Here is a 24,219-nt window from a genome sequence, read left to right on the forward strand (position 1 = left end):
TTTGTTACTGTGAAGTATTGGGTTCGAAACTGCAGCTGGTCAATTTGGCAGGAGTTTTCTAGAATTCTTCTTCAGGTCATAAATGCCGGATAGTACCTTTAAACTGGGAGACCGTGATTAACTGCTTTCCGAAAATAACCACCTCCTACTATAACTGTTTCCTGAATAACAGTAAATCATAGCAACTATAAATGAGTCGATAATTAAATAAAAGAAGTTATGGAAGTAACTAAACTGAGGTATTTAAGTAAAAATATATATTACTGTAAGAATTAACAGTACAACCGTACTTATAAACATTTGCAAGATTAATCAAAAGATATTGTCTTTTTCCTCTTCTTTGAAATTTTTTCGAGTTCTACAAATTCATACACAAACCTTTCTTCTTCTTTGTTTCGTCACAGATATAACAAATGCTCATCAACTCTTGAATCTTCTCCAAATGATGTAGCCCAGTCACACGTTCACACATTATCTTCCTACAAACTTACACTGTAGTCTTCAGTGTATATTTTAAATATAAAGTCCTAAATGTTAAAACTTTAACGAACGTTTCTTGCAAATTCCACTGGTTCATGTTTTTCCACTTTTCTAAAAAAAAGAAAAAATATGACACATCATATTTAAAAGAAAAACAAAGTAATAATTAATAAAATACATTATATAACGGCCGTTTTTCTTGAAGTAGTAACATGTACCATATGCAAAATACAAACGTGTCCGACATGGAAGTGATTATAATCTCTTGGTGTGATTTGTTACTTTGGTAATTTGTTTTCAAACGTCTAGCAGGCGTTATATGCTGCTGAATGCATTATTTTATGATAATATTAGAAAAGGGCGCACTAGAAATATCACGAAATATTTCATGGTGATTCTTTTCAGTTTTGGAAACAAACTGAAATCACAATGACTCATGTTTGGTGAGTAGTAACGATTCATTGTATTGCGCGTTTTGACCCTATTTCTGCAGTATAAACGTCATGTTGACCAGACACCTGATGTATCCGTGAAGAACTCTTACCAAGTTTCTCATCTGCAGACTATGTGATCCATTTTGCTTGACAGAACGGTTCAGATGATGTTACATATAAACTAAACATAGTAGGCCGTGCAAATTATTGCTCTCTGTGAAAGAACTTTGGATAACTCCTTGATAGTCATACGTCAGCATCATCTTAACATACACATTTCCGGCATTCTGTTTCAATTCTTTATATGTCGCGAAGACGGACGACGCCATTCATTTTATTGCAGTTACAATTCAGGTTCATAGAACATACTCCAAGTTTCGTCAATTGCAATAATGTCACGAAGGAATGGTCTCTCTTCGTAATATTCGGGGTGAATGAGTGCACATTCCCATCTCTGCCACTTCTGTAAGATAGTAAGATGTGGCAGCAATGTTGACGGTACTTTATGTATGTCCACGTTTCTAGTCAGACGGTGAAATGTTCAATGGGACTTCTAATTGTAACTAACAACCTATCGGCAGACATTCTTGAATAACACGCGACGTGTGTGGTGATTTGGACACGTTACAGTACGAGGGGCCGGTCCGCCATGTGTTTGAAAGCGGAGTTATAGCTACCTTAAAATGCTCTTGCCCATCAGGCCGCTGTACAGTACGGTACAGCTGAGGCAGCGCTAGCCTCACAAAACCCCTTGTAAATTTGCAGTGAATTTCTTTTATGAGCAAATTCAACCTTGATGAACGCTTGTTGTTCCTGGCGCGTAAACATTATTTAGGACGATAAAACACACCACATTCAACCGGTTTTAATTCACTAAAACGAGGTAATAATCCATAATCAAAACGTAAACTAGTTTACAGAAAATTCCAGAACTAGCTCGGCATTTGTCACAGAATATCTAAACGAGCCTATTCCAATAACATTGCCATCAAGAAAAACGGCCCTCGTATTTTCTAAACTCTAACAGCGTAGAATATTAGATGTAGATATGGGCGTCTCTGGTGGGGGGCAAGGGGGGACGCGTCCCCACTAAAAATTTTGAGTACGATATAAGTGGATCAATGCTGAAAGTATTTGATTTATATGGAAGAAGTAAAGACATAGGTAGAACAAATTAAAGTTATGCCTGTTCTTAAACATTAGCTTAATGTGGTTAAAATGTCTACCTGATGTGTCACTTTCAAAGATAGATTAAAAAAAAAAATCTTGGTTGGTCAAAGTAGTCTCGGCTGCAGGCAAACTATTTTTCCATTGCTTAACCAGTAACAATTGGTTTCCATGACGAAGGAAAGGAAAAGATGTATGGAAAGTTTATCTGCGAATTAAGAAAGGAAATCTACAAAGACAGGGAAATAGAAGCGAAGGTAACAGAGGAATTTAAAAAGATACAGAAATTTGAATATGATATATGATGGTTAGTTTCATGCGAATACTGTAGAAGGGCAGCAAGGGACAACTACTATGACAATATAGAAACTAAAGATAGAAATGAGTGTTTAATGAGCGAATTGTGCTTGAGGAAGATGGAAAGAATATATTAAGGAGCCGGATGACAGCAAAAATAAACTGTACATTTTAGACATTAAAACGAAAAACGAAATAAACGAGGATGGTTCATTGGCCAACTTCAGAAACATACAGTGAAATGAAGAACAAAAAGGTAGGTAATACACCTTTTGAGTTTATTAAGAATATACAAGAAGAATGAAAATCAAAAATTCGCAATCAAGAGTGTCATCGTAAGACTTCTTTAAGAGTGTTAAGATTTTGTTAGTTGGAAAATCGAAATATATGAGGACTATAAAACTATACTGCTGCAAATGCGTTTAAGAACACTGGGCAGGAATTCACCGGTAGGAACGTCAAGGTGAAGAAATTACCTAAGAACCATATTATATAATTTTTTTTTTCCGGAAAATAGCCTACCAGTGATGAAAGAAAATTATGACGAATTGTGTTGGTAAAGGTAGAAAGAGCGGATCCGATTAGTAAATTAGATTCCAGTTTCCTCATTTTTGACGTAACTTTAGTTGTGGTCTACTCGCATTCTAGTCGTCCCCATCCCCCCAATTTTAACATGCCAGAGATGCCCATGGATATAGACCTTTCTTATTAGATATAGACCACATAATATTTAATCTTTATTCATTGTAAAGTGAAAAGTGACAAATCTTAATATTCCATGATTCTCTTTAGGATAAACGAGACGGATACTAAATTCAAGCGAATGGTGATGGAAGAGTTGACGAAATTCTGATAAGGGGGGGGGGGGGGGAAGAAAAACCCCGACAAAACCCAAAAACACAATGTCCACAGCCAGATATGGTTGAGAAAGAACCAGAGGAAGACTCCTACCACTGACCTACCGTGCCTTCTCTTCATTCATCTACATTTCTCAATGTCTCCTTCAGTCTGAAGCGCATTAACGTTACACTTGAAACTCAACTTTCCCTCGTGCAGGAAGAGCGTGAACGATTCATTAAAGTAGGACCTCATGTGGTTCGGATCCCATGTTAAGCTATAGGTCGAAGTTTCGTACAGCCTCTGTGCTGAACTGGGACATTAAACTTCAAATTAACCACCCAATCAATTTTCGCTACTCCTCTATTATTATTCCATCTAGAATATATTTCTTCCCGTCATCATTGTAAGCTCCACCGTCCATGTCTTAAATAGTTCGGTGCTGAAAGGGAATATTCAATTCCCAAATTACGCTTTATTGTCTCTCAAATTCAAATCTATATCTCAGGTCAACCCGAAAACTTGAACGATTCAATTCAACAAATCAATAATGATTTGCACCGCATTTACTTGTGGTCAATTGAAAATGGGTTAACCATATATCCATTTTAATCTAAATGCATTTGTCTCTCCTCTAAACGACTTATACAAAAGCACCGTTCGAATATACCAGCAGTACAGATAAATGGAACAAGTATTCCATTTTCTGAAACTATCACAAATCTAGGGATATTAATAGATCAATTTCTTGAGTGGAAACCTCACATCAATGCTGTATGTAAGAAAACGTTCTGGTCTTTGCATTCACTCACTAGACTAAAGAAAATTCTACCTATTAACACAGAATTACTCCTTGTAAAATTTCTATTTCCTCACCTCGAATATTGTGATGTAGCTCTATCAGATTTATAGGAAAAATTAGTGTACCGGTTACAAAGTATCCAAAATGCCTGCATACCGTTTGCTTAATCTAAAACTATCTAATCATTTAACTCCATACTGCAGAAAGCTGGGACTTCTGAAACTTGCCGATAGATGTCATCTGCATCGACTCACATTTCTCTTTAAGTCTTTGTGCTTTCAACAACCTTCCTACTCATTTCAAGGATTGCAACCATTAAATGCTCATCACGATCACGATACATCAGATGTAAATGAACTACTTTCACTTCCCCTACACTCGTCGAAATATTACTGGAAATCTTTCTTTACATCCACTATCCGTGCATGGAATGATCTTCCATCCAACATACGACAATTTCAATCAATCAATCTATTCAAGAAGTCGGTTGAGCAGACCATCCATGAATCTCTCGAGACTTACTAATATTGGACAAAGATGCTGGTTTTTATTCTTCTTACTTTTTATTTGTTTCTCGTAAATATATCTGAATATATTATGGATTATTAGTAATATACAGGGTGTCTCAAAAGTTCTCTGACATAGGGTAACTCTGTTATTATCACAATTACAACAAAATGCAAGAGCAAAAAGTGTCTTCAAATATGATATTTTCAATCCAAAGTGAAGGATTTTTTTTTTTAATCGGACGAGCCATTTGACTTGTACACACTTTATGCGTCCAATGTTAAATGAAAATGCAACGTTGCCATTTACCTGGACCCACAACATAAGTGAATGAAGTGATTGTCTTTTACACTAACTTGTCGATTGCTAGCCCCCACTGACTTTGTTGTGGATCGAGCGTTGCTTCAGCATTGGCACTATCAGTATTTTTAATTACAAGATATCGGACTACTAGCGTCGCGATACGTTTCTTTTCCACCCTATGTACAATCCGAGGCAAAAAACCTGCAACATGAGGATGTAAGTTTATTGTGAAACTACGCCTAACAGCACAGGGAATGAACATAATGTCTAAGTGGAACGAATCACGCCAGGATAAACCTCGACCTCCTCCCGTGCACACTTATTTTGGAGCAAAAGACTTCGGCATTTCATAATAAACTTATATGCTCATGTTGCAGGTTTTTTGCCGCGGATTGTACAACTTGAGAGTTTGCCTCGCTCTCGCGTGTTTTGGGCTTTTTATGAGACAGTGAGTCCGGGCCCGATTTTAAAGTTCTTTAGGTACCCATATAAAGTCGGTATTACATATATATTTATAAATAAAAAATGTGTGTGAACGCTGGATCTTCACACCGGGACGCTTGCGAGAAGAACTTACACTACTTTCTGGCTATCCTATAAGTACGCCCTCACCATAGGATCTGTGTGGGGCGTACGCGGTCCAAGGTAATGGAGTGCAAGAAAACCATTCTCGACGACAGAAACGTGTGGCCCCGGAAAAAGAATTGGAACTAAAAGAAAGAATCTGTCGAACCAAATGATAGAATCCTACCAGTCCACAAGAAAACAAAAGGTGCGGATTATTTTTATCTTTTTGTGCTTATCATTTTTTGAACTTTTTTTTTAAAATTTTTTCGATATTTTCCAAGACTCGAACACTGGAATAATCTACATACTTATTAGATACACATGAGTAAAGGAAATCGTGTTTCTTTCTTTAGAATAAGATTTTTTTTCTAGAAACAATGGTTTCTAGATTATTTGAACATCACGATGGCTTAATTTCATCGAATATTTATCTTCATTATCTGAGTTAGATTCTAGTGCCTCTTTTGTGAATTATACGTACCCACTTGCTTGTTTATTTTCCATGCTTTTACTCCATGAACACCCGCATTCTAGTCATATCTTTAGCGTACCTTGAAAACATATAATTCTTTAGCGTCCCTTTTAGAAGCACAAAACGAACATTACACAAAATACTAGAGTATTTAATATCTTCACTTAACGTAGTAAACAATGTTACTAAATTCTTATATAGGTAAGCTTTTGCGTGACGGATTAATAGAAGAATTATTATGTTTCTTACCCACTTATTTATTCTAAATACTAATGGAAATAAGAGAAACAGATAATTACCATTACATGCATATTAGCCATGTTGACTCAGGAATGCTTCAATTGAGCTAACACATTGCTCGTAACAGTCTTCAAAGCCTTGATCACCATCGTCCTTAAAGTAAACAAATAAATAATCATTAACTTGCCACAAATAAAACAGTCCTTAAGCTTACAAAATCCAAGAATGGCAAAGTGCCCACATGTTAATATTTCTTATGGAATTATCGAAGATTTGGGGGGAAAAAATCGTTGTTGTTAACTCAAATTCATAGTGCATGAGGTTTTTTTTTTTTTTTTTTTTTTTTTTTTTTTTTTTTTTTTTTTTTAACCTTTTATCATTACAATACATACAAGACATTACTAAAACATTATAATAGCTACAGGCTTTATGTTAATTTAGATGATTCATTACTGTACAAGCGGGCATAAGGTGTCTTTCTTGATTAAATAAGATGCATAACCATTTCCGTTAGAAAAATGAAATCTTTCAATTTAATGTCCCACGATTACGCTTTTTAGGCTAAGGGAGACGATGATTAAAGGAAATGAATAATAATAGAATTGGTGGAACGAGAAAGTGGGAGAAAACGGGAGTACCTGGAGAGAAACCCACGGACATGATGTCCAGCAACACCTTACTTCGCCGGGGATCGAACTAGGGACTCCACGCACTAGAGGTAAGCGCTCCACCAGTGAGACCGTGTCTCCTTCCGTCCAACAGAATTTTAAGAGCTATAGCTAACAATCATGATAACTAAAAATGTAGGTCATCACTTTTCATTTGGAGTGGATTATTGTTATTGTGATTTACTAGCACTGTAAATGTACCGAAGTGTGATGCAAGATTTATCTAAAGATTTTATCAGTTAAAAGCGTTCTTGCCTTGTATTCTGAGTTTTGGTGATTCACTTACACAGTTCCAGTGTATTCTGCAACTTTCTATAGTCGTCTTCTTCAACCCTAGGTTGGTGGGCAACATGGAAATTTTAAAATTGTTCTCTCCCTTGTAAGAGCTGTTTTATACTTTGGAAAGGTATCTCCTTCGTAACTGCACCTAGATATTCTATCCTTGGTCTTTCTCCTCCTGTTTTCCTTATGTCTTTCCCTGTGTCAGCACAGTGATCCAATCGGAGTGCCGAATAAGATGGCGAAGCATGCTGTTTCTTCTTTTTCCTATTATCTTTATGATCTGTCTTCCTTCATTAGCTTCCTTTAGTACATCTTTATTCCTTTTCCTTAGGTCCATGATATGCGCAGCACTCTGCGCCAACAGATTTCAAATGCTTCCGGCTTGGATATTTCAGCTTTTCTTAATGTCCACTTTCTTTAGTAACATCTTGAAATTACTCAACTGGACGCATTGTTGGGTTTATTCTTTCTGTACAACTATTCTTAAAAATAGTAAAACCATTATCCCCGAAAATTGTAGAAATAATGCTTATCATTTAGGTAAACTAGTGTGTTGTATTACTAATATTATCATTGGTCTTTAGTTCTTAAACTTTCCTGTGAGTAAAATATTAACGAAATTCCAGGAAATAGCTGATCAATTTCCACTTCAATAAAACAGGCTTCTTACAAAAAGTGTGATGCATCGATCAAATGTTAACAACGAGTTTGAAACACTTTGTTCATCTTATGTGTAGATACTGGAGTAAGTTTCTGGACAAATTTAAATTCACTATTATATAGGTTGTAGAAATAGATATTCATTAACGTGTGAAGATAGCGTATGGAATAAATATTATTATTATTTTCAAGAAGAATCTACTGTGTTGGTAAACAAATGAAAAGCGGCATCCGTGCTAAGTAAGTTTTTATGCTGCTGTTATACATGAATTAAACTGTAAATAAAAGATTTTTTTCGTTCTTTCTTTTCAAATCTTGTTAGTGCTCGAATTCTGTAACACTAAAAGTAATAAAGTTAATTTTATTTGTTAGACTTGAGTGTTTCTAAGCTGAAAATGTATAATAAATGGATAATCCCATCTATAATTTAAATTTCCTTCGTCTTGATTTACAAAAGAGTTCTCAGTTCTGGTGCAGAACGATTCAAAAACAGTTCTTTCAGTGTTGGATAAACAGAGATGTAGAACTATAATGCTACCAATTTGAAGCTGAGATTCTTGTGTTTGGAAAGATCTGATGTGTGTGTGTGAAGGGAAGGGGTCTTCTCTCCTGAAATCCCTCCCTCACATATTCCATAACTCTAGTGAGATATTCCTTTTGGTCATGCCGATATATGAATGAGGAAACGAACATGTTCTTTTTATAAACTCCTTAATACATTAAATTATCTATCTATTAAAATGCTACAATACCAGTTAAAAGCGCCCGAGCTCCAACGTATAACTATGGCTTTCAAATCTTCCATTTACGGTTATGTGTGATTTCACGTTTAACAGAGAGAAACATTTTAAGTACGAGTACTTTAAATAAATCAGTTAGCTAGATCTTTTTCATAAAGTTTATGATATAAAATTGTTGTTCAAAGCCTTTGTATTTTAATAAGCCTTCTCTAAAATCAATGCACATGAATTGTGCTTCCATCTTCCGAGTTCTTTTAAACTATATATTGTGGTAATTTATATGTTTGTGGTCAATCTTTTCGACAATGAGATTTCGGAAACTACAGGCTCTAGAAAGATGACGTTTTCACTGATCGATTGGAAATTTTGCGTAGATTGTCCAGTTCTAATTGAATATTTAAAAAACGTGGCCGTTATTTCTTTATTACATTTTTTAGGGTACGCATGGAAGTGTTGAAATTAAAAAAAAAATAATAATAAAGCACCATATCCTACGCGTTATACATTCCAACACCACCCTATTGTGTATATAGGGGTTGCATATGTCTCAGGCGTTTATTTCATGGCCAAATAATAATGAAAAAGGAACGATAACCATTTCTCTAGTTTAACCAGTAAGATGAATCTTTATTTTTGGAGTGATTTGTCCAATGAACACCACATATAACTGCGATTATAATTAATTGCGTATGTAACATATTTGCTTATTATATACTGCATGCAAGAAGAAAGAAAACACTGATCACACATGAATTAGAAACTCCAACCGGAAGTAGGCTCAAATCTTGCAAACGGTGCGAAATATTGAGGTTCCCTTTATGATATGCCTTGCCGATTTTTTTTTTTTTTTTTAATCAAGACTTTTTTCACTTGTGTCTGTAAAGGGAAAGTACAGATGTGAGGAATGAGAAGGATATTTATGCTCATATGCGAATGATGCGCTGTGTAAAGAGCGCAGGTTCAGCTAGTCATTACAATAATTTTTGTAACCTAACAATAATTTTCCAAAAGTTGTACCCAGACTTGTAATTAATCCGTTAAAAAATAAACAATTAAATTAATGTTATAAATTTTGTTAATTTTCAATTTAATCAATTAAATTGTCCGAGAGTTAATTTTTAATTGCTAATCGTTTAAAAAAATGGCAACGATTAAAAAATTAACGGCTAATTCTTTTCTCGAAAAATATGTGAAATGTATATTTACTATATAATTTTTCGACGTACTTCAAATACTTCATAGCGGTTTCACAACAGTAAGTTGATTTCGGAAGTAAACTGTGACCTTAACTTGCTTTGAAAGCATAGTCATTGTCCCCTCTTAGACTTTTCGAAACGAGAAGTACAAAGATTTTTTTACAGTTATATTGTTCATTTCCTTTCACATTAAGAGGCACAAAATATTGTTTAACCGGTATTTAGTGTTGTTTGAGATTTTTTTTTTTTTTTTTTTTTTATGTAGTGGTCAGGTATACATCTTAAACATTTTAACAATCTCAGTTGGCTCTGGCTAGATCACCAGATGATAAAGTGTGAATACCATCTCTATCTGCTAAAAAGGGCAGAAAATGCACGACGAAAGAAAAAAAGAAAGAGAGAGAGGTGTTCAATTTATTGATGTTGAGGATATACGTCCTGCAAATATTTTCTCTCTCTTGATATTTCAAACCAGGAACAGAGAAGTACACTGAACAGTCAAAACATTACAACCACCCGCTACTTTTCAAACGAAGTCGTTGAGATGACGTGAGAGTCATGGGGGAACGAAAAAACCGCTCGCCAGACGGTGACAAGGATTTCACTCGATCAGTCAGAATGGTGCTCCTGTGTAGAGGGAAGGAGGCCGGCGGTTTATCAGAATTTGATAGGGACTAGTTTGTGATGGCCATACAGCTGTGAAAAAAATATTTTGCAATTAGTGCGACTTATCGGGTATTTACAAACTGCTGTAATTAGTATCTTCCAAAGGTGGGAAAAGGTCGGTTAAACCAGCACCAAACGACAAGAAGTACGACGGTCACACCTCATTAAAAAATATCGGACCTCACAGACTGTCAAGTTAGAGTAACAGAATAGGGTGCAAACTGTGGCACAATTAACAACAGATTTAACAGTGAACAAATCACGAGCATGTCTGAGCACACAGTTCACTGTACACTATTAGATACGGGCTTTTGCAGCTGACGCCGAACATGAGAACCAATTTAATCTCACGGCACTGTCTATTACGACCGAAATAGACAGGTGTCCATTGTCATTGGACAGCCCAGCAATGGCATAACGTTGCATGGCCCGATGAGTCACATACTACCTTCACTGCATCTATGGAAGGGTCAGAAGCTGTCGTCTTGCAAGGAAACAGTTGCCCGAACCGTACGCGGTAGGGTGACGATAGGTCCGTGATAACTTCATTATAATTTGTGGAACTTTCATATGGTCATCATCAGCCCAGTACTGCGTGTGGGGGACACCATGACGGCTCTCAGCTACCGGCAGGTCATTGCTGATCATGTATTTGTATACCATTTATATCGAACATGTATCCCTTGTCATAAGGCCAACTGTATGCCGCAGTGGTTCGAGAAGTACAGTGGTGAATTTGCTGCAATAGCATCCAAACTTACTTGATCTTAACCCAACTGACCACCTTTGGGTTGTCACTGAACGTCAGAGCTGAGCTCATTGTGGAATTTATAGGAACTAGGCCTAAATGATTTGTGTGTGCAGATGTGGTGCACCACGCCTCTAGGCACGTACCAAGGTTTCACTGCTTCAATGCCAAACGGCACTGCTGCTTTCCTGTGAGCCAAAGGTGGACGTACCAGATATTAGGTAGGTGATCTTAAAGCTTTGGCTGGTCAGAATCTCGTGCCATGAACTCCCTCATGGTTATACAGTTAGCGTACGCGCCTTTGGTGCAGAAAATTTGGTTTTGATTCAGGGTGACGGCTCATGTAGTTTGGATCCCACGTTAAGGAATAGGTTCACATATCATATAGCCTCAGTGCTGAATGGGACGCTAGATACCAAATCAAACAACACAGCGTGAGCTGTACTGGTCGTAACATACTGAGGATCTTGTATTGTCAATCGTTCCATTTTTTGCAATGGAACGATTGACAATATAAGTGCCTCAGTATGTCTCACGTCCTGACGCCCTACTTGTCGATATTTTTCCTACCACACCATACCTCCGTTTGACGAGCCTCATTTGATACTGCTGCTTACCACAAATCGTATATCGCTAGCGTTTCTCGTTTCTTCGATATTTCAGGTGGTAGTTCTACATGTCTCACGCAGTTGTCTGTTGTCTTCTGAATTTTTACTCACTTGGAAGAAGCCAGGTTTCCAGCATGGCGACGTACTTTATCTTTTTAGCGGATAAAAACAGTTCATAAACATCTGTTTGCCATACAAAATTATTTTGATTCTCAACTGACGCTGCTGTGTGACTGCACTAAGTGAACGCTCTAGTGGTCGTATTAGAAACTTTAGAAGCTTTTTATTATTATTTCTTTATTGCTGTGTAGGTCAATCAGACATAATGTATAATTCAGGAAATATTGACGTAAAGATCTAGGTCCATCATATTAAAATACGCCGTATAAAAAATCTATTTACAAATGAAAATACGATCTGAATTGCGTCACAGAAACATCAACTGATTCCAACACTACTACATTCTACAATGAAATATTTCTTACGTCCATTTCATTTCTGGAGACTAAATTCAAAGAATTTTAAACTTTTAACAAGATCTTTACAACAAATTATTTAAACGCTTTTTTATTTTTTTCAAATAAATGAATAAACAGGAGTTATATATTTACTAAGGCACGAAACTTAGCAGAGTAGCCGTCTGGTTAACATCGTTGCCTGTGATACGTATGGTCCTGTATTAAATTCCTATTAGAGCATGAATCTCTATAGCATGTAATACATAAACACGGAATTAGAATTTAACAAATAGGTTAAGCACTTCCTACGAAAAAAAAAAAAAAAAAAGTTAAGTTTTCAAAAACAAAGTAAGTTCTCACACTGCAGCAGAAAAAAAGTATTTAATTCGACACTATATAGTAACAAGCTGAAGTGAATCGAACTAAGAAGTTGCAAGCTTGCAAAGCTGTGGAACACAGCCTCTGTTGTCACGCCGAGCCTGTCCCTAGTCACCAAATAAGAGCGATCTTTAGTTCCTAAGTGATGGGCTACTTGCCCGCCCAATTCCGTTCAGATCCAGCCTGTAGTTAAGGAGAAATTAAGTACCACATGCAAGGCGAGCCGAGCCTAGCCCGGTCACCAAATAGAGCATTTCTTATTTATTTGGCCATGGGTTATTTGCCCACCAAATTTAGCTCAGATCTGGCCAATAGTTCCCGATAAATAAAATATCGCATACACACACATCTACACCTAGAGTGAAACTATAAGCTCCCGTATGCTTACGCCAGGAGCTAATAACTGATTAATGTGATACCCAGCAAATGCTGACCGTGGCAAAAGCAATATTCCAGTTCTAAGCTAATAATTTACTAAAAGTATATGCGACAAAGTTATCGACTTAGAACCTAGCCTAGTTATTGGACCAAGGTACATAGGCTAGAAACATTCTAAAGTTAATAAATGATTTGGGACTTTTGTCTACAATCATGCATGAGCATGTCGAGACTATCAAGCGACATTCTTGTTTAAGTGCCCAGCAAAAAGTGTCATTCATCTCAATTATTTGAATTGTAAAACCTTCGAAACTAAAGATCTCTTTGAACGTGGTTTTCCGTACTGTCAACAGATAAATAGAAGTAGGGGATGGTTCGAAGTGAAACATGCTTTCAAACAAGACAGTGTGATTTCCTCTATGCTGTGAAACCGCTAGGAAACATCCTACTTACTCTTATGGACGGCATAGTTAGCAGAGTAAAAGAACACCAGGGCAAAAACGTGTTTATATTAGAAAGGGACACCAAGAAAGTATAAAATCAACTGGATGCTTAAGACACATGTATAGATGAATATGGCTTGCATAAACGAAGAGAAAAGTAAAGCTCTTGTTTTTACTTACAAATTAAAATTTAAAAAACCTCTACGAGAAAACTGTTATTAAAGGTAACGAATTTCCATGTACCTGGATAACGCAGTTTATGAAAACGACCAAATAAAAACACTAGGAGATTACAGCAACATGGTTCCTAAGAAACATCCATGGAAGGGAAACATCGAATAAGGTACGAAACTATCAGGAATACACTTAATCAAGAAAGTCTCTGCAGAACAGAAGAACAAAAAAATTAGGTTGTATGAGAATCTAAAAATAATAGAAGCTAGCACTCACCTACGAAAACGACATGGAAACGGCCACGAGAAATACCAACAGAAGCTACAGGATGTAAGAAGAACTGGATAAAATAAGAAAGCTTTCCGGATGACAAACGTGAAACGTAGTTGATCATTGGAGAGGCTTCCTACACAGATATTCGGCCGCATGACAGATTCGAGAATTTATTATGATGATGACAGTTTCTACATTATATGTATATCAATGAAATTGTACTCAGAATAATACAACAATTAGAAAACTATTGTCAAAAACAATGTAGGTGGCAGAGATACTTTTTTTTTCTGGTAGCGGCTGTGAAACCAATTACTCTTACTGAGGTCAAGATTTTTGTCGCTTGCCCTGTTATGCTGAGCAATGGGCCACCGCTTGATCATCAAATTAAATGTTGTGTTCAGCGACTTGTTAACTACGCACACTATCTAATATTCCTTTCATAGTTACAGTTTTGCCACCTAAAGATGTAACTGGTGCTTTTAGCAGTGAGCTATGTGCTTCACCCGAGCATAGCAAAATCGTCACACAACACACATCCTTACAGTGGTGTATTCAGTTCCAGCACAACAATGAGCCTAAATGTTGATTACTGGAGGCCACATAGTGAATGTGACACAATCAGATCTGATTTCAATCTTATTTCTATGTTCGTGGTGACGAACGAATTGGCTTCTAATCACGTAAACAACATTAAAAGTAGACGGCTGCTCCCTGCTCAATTGGGTCCTGCCTGTCATTGAAAATGCCATGTCTAATAAGCAAGAAACACACGCACATCTCCCTCTCTGTTCAACTCCATGTCAATATATATATATATATCTTTACAATAAGACAATTACTACATTAACATTTATAAGAAGTTTTAGGACTAAGTGAAATTACAGCAAAACACTAACTGAACCTAATGATAAAAGCGCTAAGAATAGCACAATAAGAACTTTGAAAGTACACACTAGGGATGGCCAGACGAATCCGATCTCGGATATCCGGATCCAGCTCCGAAATTTCGAAGTTCGAATTCGGACTCCTGTTTTGAATATTTTTGATCTTAGATTCAGACCCAGAACTAATATATCCATATGTATAAAATAAACTGTTGCAGATCTGTGCATTTGCTTAACCTTTAAAGGACGGCGCAGGAAATCCTGTATGCATCACCAGTCGGCGGCCATTTAAAGATTATTAAAAATTATTTGTAGTATTTGAAACAAATGCTTATACCATCACTTGTCAAACATATCTTATAACTGCAATATTAGAGAACCCTTCAGGCAAAACTTTGATCTCATTCCGTGATTGGCAAACTATTACACGCGGGCCAAAAAATCCCATGTAGTATGGGCCACAAAAGTGGCTTCCCGGCCGGTAAGGTTTACCAGATTTGCCAACAAAATGGCTTGCCGTCCTTTAAGCACGTGGCTATTCATAAGCGTTCGCAAAGCGTATTTATTGCTCATGCGTACGCTTGGAATACGCTGACCATGTATTTAAATGTGGATGGCTAATCACAATGCGCTGCAAACGCGAAAGTAATAAAAACGCCGAGAAAACGTCAGCTCGAGCGTATTTGGTGCGTTTAGGAACAATAGACCGCCTGCTGTTTAAAAGATGTCTAAAGGAAGGACAAAAAGGAAAAACGTGTTGCCAAGCAAGGGAATTAAAAAAAAAAAAAAACAGCTGCTTGGAAGATGCTTTGTGCAGAGAATTGGAACTCTGCTATTATAGACCTGGACCTGGTAAAAAGACCCGGAAACTCTGACTGGCTCACAATATGATTTATAACTCTGGCGAAAGTAAAATTACCGAAAAAAATGAAATCTTTAAGTTTTACGTCCCACGGTTATGCCGGTTAGGGTAAAGGAGACGGTGATAATGAGAGATGAGTGAAATGGTGGAATGAAGAAAGTGGGAGAAAACGGGAGAACCCCGAGAAAACCCACGAGCACGGTGTTTGTCCACCACAAAGTCCACACGGCGCGAGCTGGGATCGAACCAGGGACCCCAAGCACCGGAGGTGAACGCTCTACCACTGAGCCACCGCACCCCCCTAAAATTACCGAGTAGCCACCTTGACCGCACTCCCTGCGGGGGTAACGCATCAAAAACGCATTCTCAAATAGCCATACGCAAAAGGTTAAAAACAATGTTTATTAGTGGCGTTGTCCTAGGTTCGTTATTCATGGTAATTATCCGTTACTTCTGTTGTATGTCTGCTCTTAACTGACAAACTTATTGAAATGTACACCCCTGGAAAGAAGTGCCTTAAAATCTTCGAACAATACTGCATCCCTTTTAAAAAATATTTAAGCCTAACGAACTAACGTGAATGACAATGTTTAAGTGAACATCCTACAATCCATTCAAGAAAGTATTAATTAAAATCATTAAAGAAAAAAGTATTCCTGAACATGGATAGGTGAGAAAATAATATCACGTTTATTTTTTATTTTATTTTATTTTATTTGTTTATTTATTTTGTTTAATACTCAGTAGGTTCTAAATTTAAATTTGAAAGTTGTATTAAATTCTACCATTTCGTGGATGTCTCGTCTCGTTTCGGGTGCAACACTATTCGTTGACAATTTTCGCAGTTTTATATATGTATTAAATTACATAAGTGTTTTCGGGAAAGGTGAGTAATCATTAAATTTTTGTGGGCGTTGTTCGCCCTTGGGTTGGCCACTCTTATTTGCTAACTTACTGCTTTGTGACATGCGACTTACGTCATGTTAAGAAAAATGTTTACTAACCTTAGAAAAAACATTTAGTAGGTACTTTCCCGTTTCTATCAAACTACGTGGGTCGTACCGTAACCGAAATTTGAACTTTGTGTTGGTAGTAATGGTAATGCAAAGTTGATTTGTACTTAATCGTCATTTGTTTATCTTGCACTGCTGTATGGTTTCTCATTTGACTGTCTGGATTAACAACGGCAACGCTAAACTGAACTGTATTTGACGGCATTTTATTTTACGTCCTGGTGCTGTGTGACTGTGTTCTACGATAGAGGTAATCCAGGAGGGGGCAAGAGTGCTATTTGGAAACACTTTTAAAGTGAAAAATCAAAAGGAACTGCCACCTGCAAATACTGCGAAATTAAAATACGAAATAAATGAAGTACCAGCGCGTTGTGGAAACACATAAAAGGACGACATCCAATAATAACAATGGATCCTGAAGTCTTACTTTCCGTAGATGAGCAAGAGGTGCAGATTGAAGAAACGACGGAGGTGCGAGGTCGTAGAACGATCAAATGAGATGTCAGAGGGTATGAGGGCGAATCCCCAAACATTTCTTTTTAAATTGAGTATGATTAGAGGCTTTTGTGATGCGAAGTCATAGGCCGAGCAGTAACTAGGGTCTGGTGGCGAAGCCCCCACTAGCCGCAGGCTAGTAAGTATATAAATGTATATGCGTAATGATTGGAAATTGCATGTATACCTATAGACAAAATTGCACGAGAAATGACAATCCTTTAAAATAAAAATTTTAAAAAGCCAACAAAATATACTCTTGAATGAGTTGTATATTATGATTGCGCAGGGGTGGATCCATGAAGGACTCCTGGAGGGGCGGATGGACTCTTAGGGGGTGGTTGGGGATGCTAGCAGTGAAAAATTACTTAGATGATCTGAAATTGTCACAAATTACTACTAAAGTACACTGTTAATGATACCGCTGGAGTAGGGGCGAACGACCCTTCGCCTTCCCCCTGGATCCGCCTATGTGTTTGCGTGAATGATAAAGTTCCTTATACAACCTATTCAGACTTAATAGTGGTGGATTACTAATTATAAAGATACATGTTACTGATTGAGGCTGCATATAATATTTTGTATACACCTACAGCTACAATAATACATTAATTTTGATACTTTAATTGACATTTGGAACTTTATCTCTACTACAATTCTTAATATTATCTTGGGTGGTACGGTCACAGAGAAAGGTATTTTTAAAGAAAAAAAAAAAAAAAGCTCATCAAGAGCAAGAGAAGAAAGTTGCTCCTTAATTTGATTTGATCTATATTTTATGAGCTGTTCTATTAGCTATAGCCCAGCCCATCACGACTAGGAAATGATGCCATTCAGTGACTACAATAACTCAGAAAGGATTAGGAAAGGAAGCACAGCCTGAGCCTAATGAAGAAGCCTGGGCTTGCAACTAAGGTTTCATCCCAGCATTTGACTAGTGTTTCAGAAAACAAAGGACAAACTTCAATCAAGACGACTGCTTTAAAAAAGATTTACTACCTTCTCGGTCGAGTGTTTCCACTAGAATCGAATCTGACAGTGAGATTTCTCTCACTAAAGTCAACAGTGTTAGTCAATCTACTTTGGAGTAACTATGACATATTAAGGCACGGGAATCAAATATCGACAGAATGAAGAGAACGCATGGCCGTCACACGATGACGTGCCACGAGTGTCTTAAAATCTTATTTTAATCATAGGATTGAAAACCACTTTGTCAATGATTTCGAAAACTTTGCTGATTCGGAATACCCGAATTTTCTGACACGGAATTTCGGATCCGGACCAAAGATCCGAATTTTCGGATTCGAACCCAAGTGGATCCGAATATCCGGATCTGGCCATCCCTAGTACACACCCATGATTAAAACGAAAGCTGAACAGCGTTAACTGGCATGGAGATGAGAGTTCCGCTACTAAATTTGCAACACCAAGCCATTTTATGCGTTCCGGAAAGAACATAAATAAACAAGTAGGTGAAGCCAGAATGGGAAATACTCCGCCACGATTCTAACACACAGAGTCTACTATCGTTTAACTCCAGAGAAGACGGGGGAAGTGGGAGGGAGTGGAAGAACAGATGGAACGAATGCAAAACAGACAGGACAGGGCATCGACACACATATCCAGATAAGGAGAAACACGCAGAAACCCATTGTGACATTAATGCACCACAATATCCAAGGACTGACATCAAAAATAACTGACCTTGAAGCATTCTTGCATACTATAGACAAACAACCGCAAATCGTGTGCATGACCGAACATTGGTTAACAAAAGACAATATTGAACAAATAAAAATACGAAACTATGAAGTAGTTAAGTCACTTTTGTAGGGAAATAAACAGCGGGGAAGGATCAGTAATCCTAGTCGTAGAAAACTTGACACAAGATGTTAAAAAATAGACATGCCAAGTACCGAGTTCGGTTATGAATGTGCAGTCATTATTACAGAAAAGTTAAATTTAATAATTGCTGTAGTATATCGTAGCCAATGGGGATCTCTTGACACTTTCTTTAATTCACTCAAAATGTTTCTAGAAAGCATTCGGAATATACATAAGAAAAAAATTATAATATGCGGAGGTTTCAAAATAGATTTCCTAAAAAACTGCCCACAAAAAGAACGCGCAATTACACTTCTAAACACGTATAACATAACATATATCATAAATAAACCCACAAGAATAACCACGCACTCAAAAACGGCTACTGACAATGTATTTACTAATATAAAAGATGACATCAAATATGATATAATTGATGGACTATCTGATCACACATGCCAGATGATGTACATAGAAACACAACAAAAAATTGACAATACACACGAAACACACACAATCACAAACTACAGCCTAAGACATAAATAAAAGTTTACAAGATTAGTAACAAACGAAACATGGGTGGACGTGTATAACAAATCCACAACTGACCAAAAATATAACGCCTTTTTTGATCGTATTCACTGTATTTTTGACTTATCCTTCCCGAAAATAATAATAAAAAATAATACAAAAAACACTAAAAAAATGTTGGGTGATACCAGAAGTTAGGGAACTCAGTAAAATAAAAAGACGCTTACTGGAAAACTCTCAACAAACAGGAAATAAAACACTAAATAAGGCATTTGTAAATCAATACGAAAGAAAATTACGTAATATTAGACAAGGTTACTACACAAACAAAATAATGACAGCAAATAACAAAACAAAAACACTGTGGAAGGTAGTTAATCAAATTACACGACGGAAAAATAAACGCACACAAAACAATATTAGCCTTTGTGTCAATCAGACACAGATCACGGATCCTGACCAAACATCAGAAATATTTAATGACTACTTTATCGATATTACAGATAAATTAACGAATAAGATGCAAGACAGCGAAAAGGCTATTGAACTATTAAGAAATTTTAAACCTAGGACATGCAAAACTATGTTTCTCATGCCGATAATAGAACATGAGGTATTTTATGAAATAAATACACTAAACCCAAATAAAGCTACAAACGACGAAATTCCAATTGAAATAATCAAGCAGAACAGCCGGAATTTAGTACCAATACTCACATACATATTCAATGAAAGTCTCAATACAGGAAAATATCCATAAAATTAAAAGAAGCTAAAATAAAACCAATCTTTAAACAGGGAGACAGAACATTGATACAAAACTACAGACCGATATCGCTCTTACACCCAATAAATAAAATATTTGAGAAACTAATTAAAAAGAGACTAATAAATTTCTTGAACAAACAACAGATACTATGGCATGAACAACACGGTTTTGTAACTGGGAAAAACACAACTACGGCAACATATACGCTTATAAAAAACATACTAAAAGGGCTAAATGATAAAATACTAATTTTAGGCATTTTCTATGATTTAAGCAAAGCTTTCGATCTCGTAAACCACAAAATACTCTTACGAAAACTTGAGCACTATGGCATAAGGGGAAAAGTGTTACAGCTGATGGAAACCTATTTACAGGGTAGGACGCAAGCAGTTGAAGTGACCCACATACAAAATGGGAATATAAAAACATATTTATCAAACCGAAGACAAGTCCGCAACGGTGTGCCTCAGGATTCAATATTAGGTCCAACCCTATTTCTATTGTATATACATGATTTCCCTGGAATATTGAAGAATTTCGAAGTAATTTTATATGCAGATGACACAAGCGTAATTGTGGAATGTAAAACCATAAGTGAGCTAAGGAATAACATATACAGAGTATTAGATCAAGCCAAAAAAAAAAAAAAAATGATTCGAAAGTAACTGCTTATGCAGTACAAAAACAAAATACCTACTTTTTCACACAAAACAAAACACAAAAATAAAAGAAACCAAAAATAGACTGACTGATCTGAAAGTAGATTTCACCCATGAAATTAATTTTTTAGGACTAAATATATATGAAAATCTAACTTGGGAAACCCACATAAAAGAAATAATAGGAAAATTAAATTCCAGACTTTATGCACTCAGGATATTAAAAGAAACGTTAAACACTAAAGCTTTGACCCAAGTATACTACGGACTTACACACCCTATACTAAATTAGGGCATAATTTTCTTAGGCAAATCTTCAAGCAGCAAAGCAGTTTTCATGAAACAGAAACAAGCAATACGGATAATATTTGGTCTACACATGAGAACATCATGCAAAGATAAATTTAAACAGCACCACATCCTTACCCTACCATCTATGCATGTATACGTAACTGCAATCTATGCAGCAAAATTGAAAGACGGAACCCAAATAAGTCACGTTTATAATACCAGACAGCAAAATGAAAGAAGACAATATTTTACAAAACTAACAGTACAGGAAGGCCCAAGCCATATGGGAGTATAAATTTACAATAAGCTGCCCAGAGAAATAAAAAATGAAGAAAATATAAATGTTTTTAAAAAGAAACTCAAGAGATTCCTAGTGGATAAAGTATATTACAGCGTAGCAGGTTATCTTTGCAATAATGTGTATTAAATAGTGTAACATGTTTCCTTTTTTTTAAGTGTATTTGAAACAAGATAGAGGACTGTCTGATTCTCCAAATACCAAATGTATCTTGGTTTCAAATGGAGTTAATAAATACTTACAGTATTTGTAAAGTACTACTTATTGTTTACGATTTCCAACATCTGATGAATATTTTCTGTCAAGACAATTACTTTAGGCAAAAAGTTGATACGCACCTTACCAAGTGGTGTGACAATTTATTTCACATCTCAGTATATATTATGGTACCTGACATTCATGAAGGATTATGATTTTATGCAGAACTGTTTACACAAGCAGAGAAGAAACTAATACACAATACTCACGTAATAAGGATCGCGGATTATCTTACGACCATTTGGATCGAAACTTCCTAACAACAAAATTTGAGCCTTTGCCCCTGCTGGACTCATCCTCCTCAGCTCCTTCATGTTTTCTTCGTCCATTCCAAAGATGTAATCATAGGTTGTGAAGTCTGCCTTTCTGATCTGAAAAAAACAAAAGAAAAAATAACATTTGGCTACACTACCGCTCTCATCACTTGGTATTAACATGCTGAGCTTGCATATTCTATGAAACTGACATCGACCCAGCGCGACCATGAATTGAATTTTTACCACAGACACACCAGACCTAAATTCAAATGATGTGCCATCTTATAAACTGACTGCCAGATTTTATGCATACTGTTTCTAACTACTCTCATTAGAACAATCAGTCTTTCACTCTCCTAGTTAACGTTTTAACAAAGTTAAATCTTAATTTGTGGAATAATTGACTAGATTTTCATTTAAGGAGTAAAGTCGTATACCATTCTAAGCAAACAAAACACGAAAGCAACGTTAAATTTGCTAGAAATCAAATAGAATTTTCACATATTTTTGTACAGCTATAAATCATACATGTAGCTTACCAATGATATTAACAATGATAATAATGGATTAAAGAAAACCAGAAGCCAAAAATATCAGGTGCTTCGTGTAGGCTGCAGCCTGTTTATCTGAGAGTCTGCATTAGATTACCTGTGTCATTTACCATGACAAGTTTCTGCTGGTTAACTTAAATCACATGTAATTAATATCGAGGTAAAAATCACTGTGAGGATTGATATTTTCCTTATCATGAATCTTTACATATTCCTGGAGTTGAATTATTGTAGAAACAGAGTTTTTCGAAGAAAAGAACTTTGTCCAATGGCTTCTTTGCGTGGGAAATTTTTAACTTCTTTTGTATTCCACCTTAAACTGTTAATTTAACCCAAAAGAGCATAACGTCCAATATATTACACGTTCAGAAATGACAGAATAATTAAACGAAAAATGGTTTTAGATGTGCCTATTTATTTTGAAGATAACGTTAGAACCCGAAGTAATTTTATTTCGTGACATGCTGTTACAATACTGTTAGTTAACGCGTCGGAAGAAGAAGCGAAAATGAAGTTCTGCAGTTTAGCTACGGCTCGCATTATATACTAAGTAAAATCCTATTATTATTATTATTATTATTATTATTATTATTATTATTATTATTTGTTACATTATATTCATATTATCTTTAAGTTCGAAGTTCAGAGAACACATGGGATCATACGTGAATTTTATTTCTGTAATACCATGGCCCTTATAGACATATAAGTATTAGAGTGTCCAATATATTGGAAATCCCCTCCTAAGCAGGTTAAACTTCTTTTTTTTTTTTTTTTAAATAATAATAATAATAATAATAATAATTTGAGTCTCCGAGTGATAATTTACTTCAAAAGTATATTTTAGAGCTTCGTACTTAACTGCATGTACAGATGGGTTAGATGAATGAACCATGTATTCCTCTTAGAACACAGATACACAAAGAAAAAAAAAGCTTTTTAAAAAACTAGGTTTAGGAAAAAAAAAACTTTTTTAAAAAACTAGCTTTATCACAAATAAATAAATGAAAAAAATTATAACATAGGACAAAAGGAAGGTTCAAACAGACTCGGTGGGATTCTCCACTTCTAAATAATGGTATACCGTGTTGTGCTGTAGAACTACTAACTTTTAAGGATGTTTTAATAGTGCTAACTACAACTGACAATGTAACTCCCATGCTTTGTTCCTCGAAATCTTAGAAAATTCACCTCTACTAGTACCATCAACTTATCAAGAACCAGAATCCCATTTATGGAGAAGCACAAACAAAGTTATTTCTTTCGCATTTAGATACCTTATGTAAGAGAGGGAAACTCATTTGTACGCTATACCTAGGCCTTTATTTCCATTCCTTGATTATACTTCCGCCGCTGTTACTCCCTGCCTGGCCCAACCCACTTGTTTACCCTCGCTGACATGGAAGCACGTGGAGTTAATGCTGAGTTGCAATTTAGAGCACACCCGTGAACTTCCCCAGTCAGTTACACCTGTACAACCTTTCCTTATTGGGGTGTGCGTGTGTGTTCTCTAAATTCGCATGTTATTATTGTATTTTGAAGTTGAAGTGTTTAGTTATTATTGTTTACGTTCTTCTGCAATTATTTTGTTGTTAGTTATTTTATATTGTTTTCTGTTTATTTATCGATGTACTTCAATCACGTTAAACAGAATACATTATCTCCCAGGGAAGGGAAACTGTGCTAAATGTGAGAAAATATGTTGGGGAAGCTAGATAACAGCGGACCTTTACTACCAAGTAT

The 24,219-nt window shown here is 36.1% G+C and overlaps 1 protein-coding gene across 3 annotated transcripts in view; it reads right to left on the reverse strand.

The window, feature by feature from the left end:
• Positions 1-242: 242 nt before the first annotated feature.
• LOC145687969 (low molecular weight phosphotyrosine protein phosphatase 1-like) overlaps positions 243-24,219 on the reverse strand; it is a 34,844-nt gene continuing 10,867 nt past the window's right edge. For all 3 annotated transcript variants that reach the window (XM_081761582.1, XM_081761583.1, XM_081761581.1), the window contains 3 exons: positions 21,878-22,039; positions 6,166-6,259; positions 243-591 (listed from right to left, as the gene is read on the reverse strand). In XM_081761582.1, the coding sequence (XP_081617708.1) occupies positions 6,179-6,259; positions 21,878-22,039 (243 nt within the window). In that variant the 3' untranslated portion in view covers positions 243-591; positions 6,166-6,178. The remainder of the gene's footprint in view (positions 592-6,165; positions 6,260-21,877; positions 22,040-24,219) is intronic.

This window comes from Thermobia domestica, chromosome 6 (genome assembly GCF_964235325.1).
Source record: "Thermobia domestica chromosome 6, izTheDome1.hap1.1, whole genome shotgun sequence".
NCBI lineage: Eukaryota > Metazoa > Arthropoda > Insecta > Zygentoma > Lepismatidae > Thermobia > Thermobia domestica.